The sequence below is a fragment of the Falco cherrug genome, chromosome 4 (genome assembly GCF_023634085.1).
Source record: "Falco cherrug isolate bFalChe1 chromosome 4, bFalChe1.pri, whole genome shotgun sequence".
In the NCBI taxonomy this organism is placed as follows: Eukaryota; Metazoa; Chordata; class Aves; order Falconiformes; family Falconidae; genus Falco; species Falco cherrug.
The window spans coordinates 99,396,789-99,409,610 of NC_073700.1; the positions used below are offsets into that span (position 1 = coordinate 99,396,789).

Here is a 12,822-nt window from a genome sequence, read left to right on the forward strand (position 1 = left end):
TTGGCATGAAGACTGTTTTGCTTCAAGATAAAGAACTGTTTAACATATTTGCACTTATGAACTGAAAGTCAAGATCAATCAGTTATTTAAAACAACCTAGCATTTGATTTCCTTAATTTTTGTTACAAATTCCACTCTGAAAAAATCAAGAACTAAACGAATCCTAAAATACTTCTTACTTACTGGATCTTTAATTGGCCAGTCTGGAAATCTGAGTGTATCACAAAGATGCTTGAGATAATAAATATTACAGAACAGTTCATTTTCCAGTTGTGGATAGTTGATAACTGGGATAGGACAGTATTGGTAGAGTGCTCTTGTATTGCTTTGAAGACGAGGGGTGAAGTCAGCAAGATGAGCAGCAATCTTCTCTATCATAAGACGCCTAAAAATTACAAAGTTTGGTTTAATGCTTGCCAAGCAGTCCTCAGTGACTGCAGAAGTGTGTTCAATGACTTCTTCTGAAAAGATTTTCCCTTAGTAGTTTCCCACATTTCAGAAGGGGTTCAGAATAGGATCCAGTCCTATTCTGTTATAAAGCTATTTCAATGCCATGAAATTAAAGTGTGTTAAAAACAGTGTAAAGTGACATTTTGCCCTCCCTCAACACCTCTTTTTTGGGAGACCCTAAAATTGTATTGTACTATTAGAGGTGTATCTCCCAGACAACTACTGTTAATAAATGAGACTAAGTATAAAGCAGTCTACATACATAGTGAAGTCTCCACTCATAAAAGGAACTTAAGTATGACAGAAGCAGATGCAAAGCATGTTGTCAGATGTTCAGAAAATATTCCCCTTCCTGCAGCTAATTCTGCTCCCCCCACCCCTATTATTTTTGATACAAGCAGAAGGTAAACACAGAACATTGCAGAACATACAGAAGACAAAAAGAGGGAAGCAATGGAAACCATGGAATCCAGGTGTTTTGGGTTTTCTTTAGAAATGTCTAACACAAGAACTCTTCAGCATGAGACACTGTTCAGAATAATTTGTCCCCGACAGAAAACAGTTACCTCATTTCATTGCTCCATATTGCTTCTGGAGTGTCAAATTCTCCAAGGAATATCTCAGAAAATTTTTCTGGTTCATAGTTTTCTAAATAACACACCATTGCTTCAGGAAGAATATGTCCAAGTATACTTCTTTGAACTATATCTTGGCTTTTTGTCTACAGAAGAGATTACATTGTCACCTCAAAGGTAAGCTGAATTCAGTCTTGCTAACCAACCTGAAATGTAAAGAACCCTCCCCCATTTCCCTTTGGTTCTTAAATTCTAAATCCTGAGAACTCAGAAAAAGAACAAGCATCAAGTAATGTTAAAGCAACTACAGGCAGTTTGTAAAAGCATTTGGAAACAGAGGTAGTTACTTTTGCAATCTACTCACTTCTTCAGATTTGAAAGCTTGTTTTGCATGTGTGTATTTCAAAAACCTAGAAGAGAAACAGCAGTTATTTTTTGTTTAATTGACACCTAAAGTACCCTTGAAAGATAAACAGACCAACACAGACCACCTGGCAAGTCTCATACATTTACTTGGAGATAAAAGAGTGAAAGCATCAAATTAATGAATCTCTGTACAAAGTCCATCAAACCCTTGGGAATTTTAAGTTAAGCAATCCTGTGTTATAAATGTTGCCTTATGTTCTTTGTTTCAGCTTGAAAGTCCTATTCCTGAAAGTTTACTTTCTCCACACAAAAAAACCCTAAAAATCAAACAGACACGCACCACCTTTCCCTACAAACCTCTCCCTGCAGTTAGATCATCACTGCAGGGATGAAACAAGGTGATCTTACATTAACTGCTGGGCAGTCCCGTTACACTACAGTCATCATGGAAACATGCCATTATTTCCCAATGCATTTTGCTACACAAGAAACTTACTGGAATTGTACAATGGCTTTTTATGAACTATTGAATTTAGAGGACGAGTAGTGGAATGAACTGGAATAGATACCTGCATGTGCAGTGCACCTGTGTCAGGCAGTACAGACCAATTTAACTGTTTCAGGCTTCAATACTAGACTGGACTATTAGATGTTCTCTCAGCATTCGATAGCTGCTTACTATCAAAAACTACATTAGCGTATCAATAGCCTATATTAATACTCTTTAGAGCTTCTAACAATTTGTTCTTCCATGATAAACCATGCCTAGTTGTACTGTTAGAACCGTATGACCAGACATGCTCTCATTCCCTCCCTGCCAGGGTCAATAAACAATTCACTTCTTAGTGACTGACTAGACCATGTGGAGGTGATTCTTGTAAAGGGCATTTGCTTGCAATCTCATGTTGGTTCTAGCAAGCCACACTCCCTGGAGCATTTAGAACAGCAGTACTAAGCATGACTGGTGAAGAGGCACTTCTAGGTTGTTTGTTGTTTTTTTTTTACTCACCTTGCAATAGGAAGTACATTGGAACCCGTGTACATCATGATAAAGAAGAACACTCCACTCAGATAAAAACGAGGTAACTGAGGGTTATCTTGCATGACATGAAACAGCAGTATAGCTACTTTTTCCACAAGGATAGGATCAAAAGTCAGTAGTAGCTGCAATCAAACAAGCATTTACATTAGCTGCTTGAGTAGTGCAAGTTACCTAGCCAAAACTGAAGTTTTAACTAATCCAGTACTGGGACAAGCCAGTAAATTTACAAGAATTTCAGTTAAAGGATACTTCAGCCCAAGAGTTAGAAGTTCAAATCACAGAATGTTTAGAGTTGGAAGGGACCTCTGGAGGTCACCTTGTCAAAGCCCCCTACAAGAGTCCCCTACAGCTGGTTGCCAAGGACCACATCCAGACGGCTTTTCAGTATCTTCAAGGACATAAGTGTTTATTAATGAGATATCAGCTGAAAAACCATGAAATTTGTAACACCCAGTAAAACAAACAACTGCTTTTCCAGAGGTTTGCAGTTTGTTACAGATGTCATTTGATGTGTTTATCACACAAAGTACTCACACAGTATTCAAAGATAGTAAAGTCAGACTTTTGCTAGTTTAGATACATTTTTGAAGACTTGCATACCTGAGTGATGTGAGGAAGGCAAGTACTGTCTGACAACAGCCTTTTCACTCTAGGCAGAGGTCTTATAATAGCATTGTCTTGATCCCTAAAAAAAAAAAAAGAAGTGACACAGCAGAAAGCACACTTGTGCCTTTTCTCTTTCAAGAGCGAACAACTAAGTACCACACTAGTGAGATCATACCCAGTGTCGTCATTTTTAACTTCCAAACTTGTTGTTAGACTTGATGTCATGCATTATAGCAGTTTAAGCTAAACAATAACCTGTGTGCAAGCGTAAGACTATACCACTAAGTGTTAGAAATGCACATGGCTTGTGCATTCATGCAGTCCTTTTCACAATACTAGTATTGTCTCATTTACAAACTATTTGCCTGCAGATCTAATTAATACTATGTAAAAGGCTTTACTGCAGTTTGTTAACATACTACTTTGTTTCTAATAAAAGCTTTAAGATAGAATTTATCAATTTATGCATCTGCCAGAGAAAGTTAACCACTTCTGCTGAAAATTGTTTACCTGCTGGGAAAATATCCACACATTGTGATGAGCATGTTGAGTACAAGTGTGGCAAGGTCACTCTCATTCAACACAGGCTGGCCACTGGCTAACAAGCACCACTTCAACTGAGGGATAACCTGTAATGGTCGCCATCCATCCATACCTTGAGCCCAACAACGTGTTTTTGAAGTCAGCTTTCCACTGTTCCATAGTTCCTGCATCTATTGTAAGATTAGAGATTCATTTAGTGATTCAGCATTCACAGCTACCTTTACTCCTAAACATACACACTCAAGACAAGCTTTTAACTGCTGTATGGCAGACTACTATAGTTGCATGAAATTCTGATGTATTTGTAATTCTGTTGGGAAACATGAAAAAAGTTGTGGAGGGGTAGGCAGCCTTACCAAAGGCTGTGGTTCTTGACGCAATATCAAATTTCTTATCTAGGTTTAACCCTTATTTAAAGGGTTACTTTGAGAATATACTTTGACATCATTTAAAGTTTTCCCCTCTCAGTATTTTAAACACACTGTCACCAGGATGAAAACAATTTGTCCAGTTTGAGAGTTCATAGCTGACAGGTACCTCTTGAAAACTGTAAGGACCACTCCTTTCTTTGTCAGCGTTGCCGAAGTACCATTCTTTCTCACTCTCCCTCTTCATGTCAGGTGCTGCCTCAATCACATTGCTCTAGAAGTTGATGTTTATAAGAATAGCTTTATCACAAATATAACATTTCTACAGGAAGTGTGAAAAGGACATTGTTTCATATTTTTTGTTAAGAATTGTCCTTTTAGCAAAGGAACACTTGTAGTAATAAACAGAGGCTACATACCTGCAGAGGAACCGTAGCTCTGCTCGTGTGAAGATGTGCCAGAGTAAGCAGATCTACAAGGATTCTAATACCATTTGAATCCATAAGGTCCTTCACATTTTTCTGTCAATGGATAAACTGCATTAACACAAGCATTTTCTAGATAAAAGTTATTACAAGTACTGAACAGTCTATAAGAAAAGTCAAGTCATTCTCTAAAGTAACTAGAATGGTAGCATCACCACAGTATCTACGTGTTTCCTTCAGTTTCCTCACCAGTGAGTAACTGCCACCACATCCCAGAGAGCCGTATCTAACATTGTTTTTAAGACCTTCTCAAGACTTGAATTTTTGCTCAATTTAACCCTGAAAGACTAGTTCAAGCCATTTTATACAGCGGAAAGACTGATCAACTACTGTTATGGGTGCATGTCCACCTTACCTTATTAAGGATCAGCTTGTTGAGAAACAGTATCAATCTGTCCCGCTCAAGTCTGTCAGTGCACTGTTGCAGCAGAAGAGAACAGATTAGTATTTGATAGTGTATTAGAAGTTACCTTCAAAAGTCAACTGAGTTGACCCTGTAAAGACTCATTTACTTTTTTCATGCCCCAGATAAAACTGCAGACTATTAAGTGTCCAGTTTCATGCACAGCTAATAAATGTAGCTTTCTGCCACTGAGAAGGAAAACCCTCATTACTCCCTATCCCCTTTGTTGCTCTGGGTCTGACACTTAAAACTTACTTTTCTGCCAAGTCTATTGCTCTAAAGGGTGAGTGTTTGAATCCCCCAGTGACCCAGTTCACACAAATACGAGAGAAAAAGAGAATGCTTTCAGCCAGCAGACTGAATGCGTCATTGATGATACGTCCCTGGTGAGACGATCAAGACTGGAGGCAAAATAACAAGAGACTGCATGGGTTCAGCTTCACTTACAACAGCCATATCTAAAACCCATATTGATGTGCATGAAGAATCCCTTCTTCAGACTGCCTGGAAATGTATTTTTGCAAGCTGTATCAGTTGTCAGACAAAACTTAGCAGACACTTAATAGGCAAAAGCAGTTACCACCAAAAATCTAATCCATCACATGTGCCCACCCAAGGCTACCATTTCATTAGGTCTGGGGCTGTTGCTACTGCTCTTGAAATCAGTATTTTGAAATAATGTGACATGGAACAAGGTTCTCTTAAAAAAAACTTTATACTTCTGCATTTTTCAAAAGCACAAGATTAATACCACAATGTTCTTTCATACTATTACTGTACAACCCAAAAAGCTGTTAAGGTCAACAAAATCCAGATCTAGACATTACTTTGAAATACCTTTAAGATCAGCAATTTTTTTAGTAAAACTTCAACTTAATTAAGGGGAGATACTAGGAACACTTGGTGACAGCATGGAAAAATATTTATTCTGCAGCTTCAATCATGTAAAAGTAAAACCTGTGTTTCACAGCAACCAGAAGGATCTAAAGATGTTGGACTAGCAGTATGTTAACTACCATATCAAGTAATTTTAAATAATTCTTACCCTTTCTAACATGCCAACAATGTATTTAGTATCAGAAAATGGTCCTATTTCTTCATGACATCTTCCATAAACAATTGCCAATGCTTGCAGACATAAGCACTTCATATTTACTTTTGGGGTAAGCAAGAAACGATGGTAGAGTTCATTGAAGAATTCATAACTAAGAAAGAGATGAGAGTTTAGAGAAGAAAACTGGAACCTTGGGAATGAGATAGATTTTAATAATGTCTCACGATTTTTTGATTGCTCCACTCTCTTCAGTTTCATCTTCTTCTAGTAGCAATCTTAGATAATAATCTCCTATTTTTATTTCCTCAGAAAGGCACTCATATTTTACCTGTAACACAGAACAAGTTATTTAATAGTAAATATTGTTTCTCCTTCATTAAGCTCTTGTTTGCACAACATCACTGTACTTCCTTGCATCCATAAACTCAGCAAGGTTAGCAACCCCTTCTACTGTTTGAGGAAGACTGAAATCTGCAAGTTTGCTGTTAAAGAAACACACCTCTATAAAATGCATGCCATAAACTATTGTTGGTCCCCGGAACGAAGTAATTCTCATCTTTCTGAAATCTCGGCTTCCAGCCTTTAACTAACTTACTTCTAACGACAGCTGGTTTTACAAACTACACTTGGATAATACACGGTGTATTCAGTGACTCACACTTTAATAAGTAGTTATTCCATTGCAAGGTACTCCACTCAAAGTTACTACAAGCATGAAACACAAGCATGACTTAATTACTAGTTACACTTGCTATTACACTGTGTAATTAAAGCCTAGAGGCATCAGTACATACACACCAAGAAACTGAAGTGAATTTGCACAATGAGAGCCATCATTAACTTCAGAGCAACTACATTAGATTTAACCGCATGCCTCAGTGCCCAGTGGTTTTAAGCATTTGGCAAACAACTCATTTAGAGGTACCTCTAACAGCACAAAAGCCACACTTCACAGTTTGTTTTCTTATCTCTAGTTTGCAGGCCGCTGTCATGAGGCCACGTAAGTTACCTACAGATTTGACCACAGCACACAATACAAAGATATCCCCACTAACCAGTATACTTTCAGACCAATCTCAAGCTACCATCCCACTTGGCAAAGTGACAGGTTCCACAGCTGACAGTGAAGCCTTTGTCACCACACTACATAGTTCAAATACTTACAGCATAGCCTGATAAAGTATTCGTTTAAAATATTTAAAAGCAAATCTTTGAGACAGCAGCTGCCCAAAGCCCAGATGACAGAAGGTCCCTCAAATCAGTCCCAAAGTATCCTGGGCTGTAACTCCAAGAATCCTAGTGACAGATCCCAGCAGTATAAGTCACAGAGCATTGCAAAGTGCAGGTGAGAAGCCCACATTACTGAGTTTCAAATCTGTACTTTTGATTTCATGCCACTTAGCATCTCTAAAGTACAGAGACAGAGCAGACACTGTGGTGCCCAGAAGTTCTGTACAGGCCTGACCCATACCTAAAGACGACTTTGAAAGATAGATGCCAGTGCAAAAAACACTAATCCAAACTCAAATTTAGCTAATTACTGCATCAAGTAAGTAGTAATCTGTAGCTGAGACACAGCTGATTACAATAAAGTAGTTTTCTCCTAAAGCATTAACCCCATGTCTTGTAATTCTTCAATTTGCCAGTCAACTGAAAATTCAGCAAAAGCAGCAGTTTACTCATTTCACTACTATTCCTCTGCTCAAGTTTCAGCTAGAAAGCTGTACTGTGACAAGGGTGGGATTTAGTAACACCTAAGAATACCTTAACAGTTGAATTCAAGCGTGGGCTTGCTTTGCTTTAGCATTACACATTAATTAAAACTGTGTGGAACCATAACAATACTGGAGATAAACCTTTCCTGTACTCTGCTCTTATCAGCATATCACTCAAATATCTTGCAAGTTGTTTTGAGAAAGCCAATTGGGACCATACCAATTGTTTTGCAGAAGCCTGGAAGGCTACTCTGACTTTAGATACTGCTGTTCCTAGAATGTGAAAACAGAATCCTCAATCAGTAATCTACAGAGCAGCATTGTTTTAGCCACATAATCTATTCGTGGTTTGGCAACCCAATATTTGACAGCCTTATGATCACTGAGACATGACGGAAATAAAGACAATGAACTTGTTATCGGGAAGTGACTTGTGGAACTAACAAAAACAAGTCTCATAAAACACAATTCAAGAACAAGTATGACTTACCCTGACAACAACGTAAACCCAACTTCTCTTTTTATCTTAATACAAAGAATGTATCAAGGGTTCTGATCAATGTTTAATTTCCACAGTGTCATGTCAGCTGAAGAGAGTTCAGTTTTGCAGAGTGACACTGGACAACAGTACCTGTTCACAGCCTCAAGCTTTAGCAGTTTGTTCCCTAAAGAACCCTAGCTTGCAGTCCATTATTGTCAACACAAGATTCACTCATGTAGTTAAGGGACAGAAAAGTGACATTTGAACTAGACATTTTACATATGCAGTTTTTCCTACAGTGGGTCATTTACCTCAAACTCCTGATGGTTCCATGAGATAACATTAGCACTACCAAGTTCTCTGTCGATATTAAATGCTCTCATCTCAGACTCAAGAGTATCTCTCAGTTCTTCCCGTGTTTTGAAGTTCCAAATCAAGTTCGATCTAGCATGATCCTGAAGAAATCTAAGAAGGGAGTTACATAGCTTAAACCCCTCAAAACATTTTCTGAAAGGCAGACAAGACTCAGCTGGCAAGCTACAGAATATTCTCATTAGTGGACCTTTATTAGAAGGCACTGAGTAGTGGTCTCTAGTTTGTTACGTAATTATGGTTGTTCACTTGTATAGTATTTCCAGCCATGGAGGTCAGCCTAGATTAAAGTATGCCTGTTGTCATCCCTTTTAGCTCAATTTGTTATCTGCATACAGTTTATGACCAGGAGACATGCAAGCTATTTGTTATATCTGCCAGTAAGGGCCTCAAGGGCACAATAACCCAGGGCAGCAGACAGGCCCATACCATGCGTATGCTTTCAACAAAAAAAGTAGTTCATACAGGAAAAAATAGAATTTGACATCTCAAGTGTCACAAGACAGCCAGTGGACAATCTTCAGTAGAAGTTACAAAACAGCCTTTGGATCCACAGAGTGGCTGAGAGCAGCACTTTAATACTGGAAGTTTAGGAACGTGCAAGTCTTCCTTTCTTACAACACTTGTGCAGAATGGACTGTATTTGACCTTTAGAAACGTTAAGCACCAAATCGAACAGCTGAAGTTCAAGGAATTTCCTCAAGCTTCCTTTCAGAGTTTGTTGAATAGTCAAGCTTTAATTAGTCCATTTACCTTAAGACACCTAACCAAAGTAAAGCGATAGTAACTTTTTTCAAATGGAAACTTACAGTTGTAAGTTGTAAACTTTGACAGTTGTAAGAACTCACAGGCAAGCCAGCTGCATTTAGTAGCTTACAGGTTGATGCACCAACACACTACAATAATTTTCAGTGCTACTTTGCTTAGCCTCCAACATCATGCAGATCTGCACCTGTAGTTTCTTATTCACTCTTCCTTTTGAGTCAAGGGAAAAAAGGATGTATTTTGATAACATTTGAGAAAATTTCCAAATCCCCCCCCTTTCCTAAACACAAGCTAAATCCTTAAGAACACCTTAGGATTTATTTTTTCCCAAGTTCCTATTATGAAGCACTTGCATTGTTTCAAGGCAGGCAGAAATTGGAATCAAGCCACAGCAACTCAGAAGATACTAACAAAAATCATAACCCCATCAACCACATTAATCTTAATATTTTACCTGTAATAGAAGAGATCCCAGTTTGCTTCTATTTTTATCCTTTGGCGTCGTTTCCTTAATATCACTGGCTTTTGAATAATGTTCTGCAAAAGAGCCAAATTTAGGAAGACAGTAGAAACATATTCCCCATTTTCCCCTTTTAAAATAAAAAGCTGGAGCTTTTTACTGCTTCAAAAGCCACACTAAGTTAAGCCTCATTAAGGTGGTCTCCCTTCTAGCAAGTAGTAGCAATACACTTTCACAAGTGTTATTTATGCCAAGTTAAATCATGCCAGAGAAACTTTCAGCTGTTTAACAAGTCATTAATTTAGAAGCAAGTTATCCCTGAGGAAAACTTAGTTCCCAATACCATAAGCACTCATCAGCTCCAAAGCTGATGGAAGAGGGGAATCCCACAAAACAAGAATGCTTTGCTCTTGAAAGGAACTAGCCATAGATCAAGTCGCAGAAATTAGTCACAAACCTGACTTGGCCACCGAAAGGTTCCCTAGTATGATCAAGCATGAAAATCAGTGTTATACTCTACATAAGGTACCACATGCAAGCAGAAGTCTAAGCAACATAATGCACACAAGTGGCAGAGAATACAGACTCACCATATTGTTTCTGTCCTGATTGTGATTGAGAGTTGGAAGAAAAAGAAAAGGTACGTTTAACAAGCCACAGCCACTGAAGTAATTCAAAGTGTTAATACCAAACTTGCTACTATTTTTTCCAAGCTACACTTGCATACATTTACTCTGAAATTAAACAGCTCAGAACTCCAGACAGAAAAATGATTGTTTAAACTCAGTATTTAGACAAGATATTTAAAGTGCAATCTGCTCTTCCACCGTTTTCTCCATTTCTCCATTAATATTTTGTTTTGAACCTAGTTCATTGTTATTCCAGAAATACTACCTGTCAATATCCTGCACCACAGGCTACAAACTTGAGCTAGATTTTACCAAGTTCACGTTTCCTTAAATTAAAGCTTATTGCTACATCAGATCAAGCACAAAGACAGACATTTCCAACACCCTTGCATTGCTCTTTTCATCCTTCCTTGCATATATAATAGTTTCATTTCCAGAACACACAAAACAACTTTTAGTCTCCTGACTAAGCCTGAAGGTAAACAGCTCATAATGCAAAAAGTTTGTCAAACTGAACACAACAATAAAATCAGAAGAAAAAGGAGACCAACAGTAAGAACTCAAGCAGTGCTTGGGCTATCCTATTATAATATCAGATCAAACCAGTCACTTATCACTCCTGTCTTAACCGTGGTTTCATGTATAGTCTTATGTTGCAATTTAAGTACTGAGAGACCTATATTAAAGGTAATACTAAGCTTCTTCAAGCACGTTCCATAGCTAAAAATCGAGCTAGCACAAAGTACGTAATTTTGGATGCAAAGAGCATTCATAGTTTCTTCCAGATGTAGTTTAAAAACTGGTTTTGCCACATTTCAAGGAATTTACTATTCTCCTGTATAATTATCTTGGAAGAAATACACATAAGCTGCAGTCCAGTTTGATAAGGTTGGCTAAACCAAGAACAAGCAAAAGGTTAATGCATATACTGAAGGAATCCATTTGCCTGCTTTACATCCTCCCTGGAATTCATTTCTAACTCAAGATGAAGAGTGGTAAGAGGTAGAGAGTTTGCGAAAAGGAAGCAGAACTATGAAGTTTTTCACATTTCTACACTTTATTATTGTCAAACTTGCCTCTGATTTCATGGGACTTGTAGGTGTTCCTCTCTACACTTAGTCAAGTTGCTGTAACAAAGTTCCAAATACTTTTACCTCTTTTTGAGCTATGCCCATTCTGTCTCTCCAGTGCATCAAGACTAGATCCACCTTCTCTTTGGCAAATTTCTCAACTTCCTTTGCAGCTTTTCCAGCCAGTCTCTGCCACTCCGGTACTTTATTAAACTTGCCATACTGATCCTGCAGAACAGATCTTATCAGTTATTTGCAGTTGCAGGTCTATCATGTTGGATGCAGGTCAATGCAACAGTTAAGTATCTGTTTTTAGAAAAGTCACTAAAACTGTGCATCTGTACAATGGAAGAGGTAAGACAGCGGCATTTACTCACACTTGCAATTTTTAAGTTATCTCTAACATGCATCCTATCAGCATCTTTTTCAGGAACAGGATCAGCACTGTCAAGGTATGCCAGCAAACCTGGTGGCTAGAAACATTTAAAACCAGCGTAAACACACATGTGGTTAATTGAACAGAAAACATCATATTACATAACAAGTTCATTTCTTTAAATTAGCGATTTCAAAAAAGAATTTATATTCTACTCTAAAGCAAGTATATAAAGCCACCGCAGCTTTTTGCTTTTATCTGTGAAATGTCACCATACTCGAAAGAACCCTTCAACAGAGGTACATGATTAGCTTCCATACAGCAGAGCTCTTGCCTATATCCCATTTCTTAAAGGAGTACTTAATGAAGCTAAGGACTGCAGGGAGAAGAGTTGATCCCACAACAACATTGAGAGGGATGAATACTGTAGTACTAGAATCTGTCCATATCTGATATGGACCGAATGTTGCATGTGACATTAGAGATGAGATAGTTTCATTTTACTAAGCCTTCCAGAAGATAGTAACCAATATCAGGCCAGTTCGCTCTGCTAAAAGTGAACTACCATTTTTAATGTAAAAGTTGGTATTTCTCCAGATTTAACAAATCCTTACAACACTATCTGAGCTAGTTTCACTCAAGTAACTTAAGCAAGAATCTTTCAGGAGGCTGTAAGGGTGAAAGAACATAAGAACTATCAGCCAATATATAAATTTAACTACAATATAAGCAGTTGGACAAGCATGGAAGTGGAGACAGAACTGTGGCCTTAAGTTTCTAATGCTTAGTGCCAGTAAAAAATCATGTTTATTATGTCTCCCACATTTTTTTCCTTTTAACAAAAAAAAGCAATCAGACACCTTATTTTTAAGTTTTGTGTCGTACACTATTTTTCAAAGTAGCAGGAAAGTAACAGAGTACTTTAAGAATTCAAGATGTTTTCTACTAGCCATCAGCATCCTTTAAACAGCAGATGCCAACCTGGTGATTTTCCAGGCTAGCCTTCCCCCTTGGATGGAAAAGGGGTTAGTGTTACTATATAGACTACCCCAAGTTTCCCAG

At 38.0% G+C, this 12,822-nt stretch overlaps 1 protein-coding gene across 2 annotated transcripts in view; it reads right to left on the reverse strand.

Annotated features, from left to right (window-relative positions):
- DNAJC13 (DnaJ heat shock protein family (Hsp40) member C13) overlaps positions 1 to 12,822 on the reverse strand; it is a 55,525-nt gene that overhangs the window by 21,269 nt on the left and 21,434 nt on the right. The window contains exons 19-34 of one of the 2 annotated variants that reach the window (XM_055708691.1): positions 11,762 to 11,857; positions 11,469 to 11,612; positions 10,276 to 10,290; positions 9,680 to 9,762; positions 8,400 to 8,553; positions 6,117 to 6,220; positions 5,884 to 6,043; positions 4,791 to 4,853; positions 4,370 to 4,471; positions 4,120 to 4,224; positions 3,550 to 3,752; positions 3,034 to 3,118; positions 2,401 to 2,555; positions 1,390 to 1,435; positions 1,017 to 1,171; positions 184 to 385 (exon numbers count right to left, since the gene is read on the reverse strand). In XM_055708691.1, coding sequence (XP_055564666.1) covers positions 184 to 385; positions 1,017 to 1,171; positions 1,390 to 1,435; positions 2,401 to 2,555; positions 3,034 to 3,118; positions 3,550 to 3,752; positions 4,120 to 4,224; positions 4,370 to 4,471; positions 4,791 to 4,853; positions 5,884 to 6,043; positions 6,117 to 6,220; positions 8,400 to 8,553; positions 9,680 to 9,762; positions 10,276 to 10,290; positions 11,469 to 11,612; positions 11,762 to 11,857 — 1,872 coding nt within the window. The remainder of the gene's footprint in view (positions 1 to 183; positions 386 to 1,016; positions 1,172 to 1,389; positions 1,436 to 2,400; positions 2,556 to 3,033; positions 3,119 to 3,549; positions 3,753 to 4,119; positions 4,225 to 4,369; positions 4,472 to 4,790; positions 4,854 to 5,883; positions 6,044 to 6,116; positions 6,221 to 8,399; positions 8,554 to 9,679; positions 9,763 to 10,275; positions 10,291 to 11,468; positions 11,613 to 11,761; positions 11,858 to 12,822) is intronic. The other variant, XM_055708692.1, reaches the window with a different exon arrangement.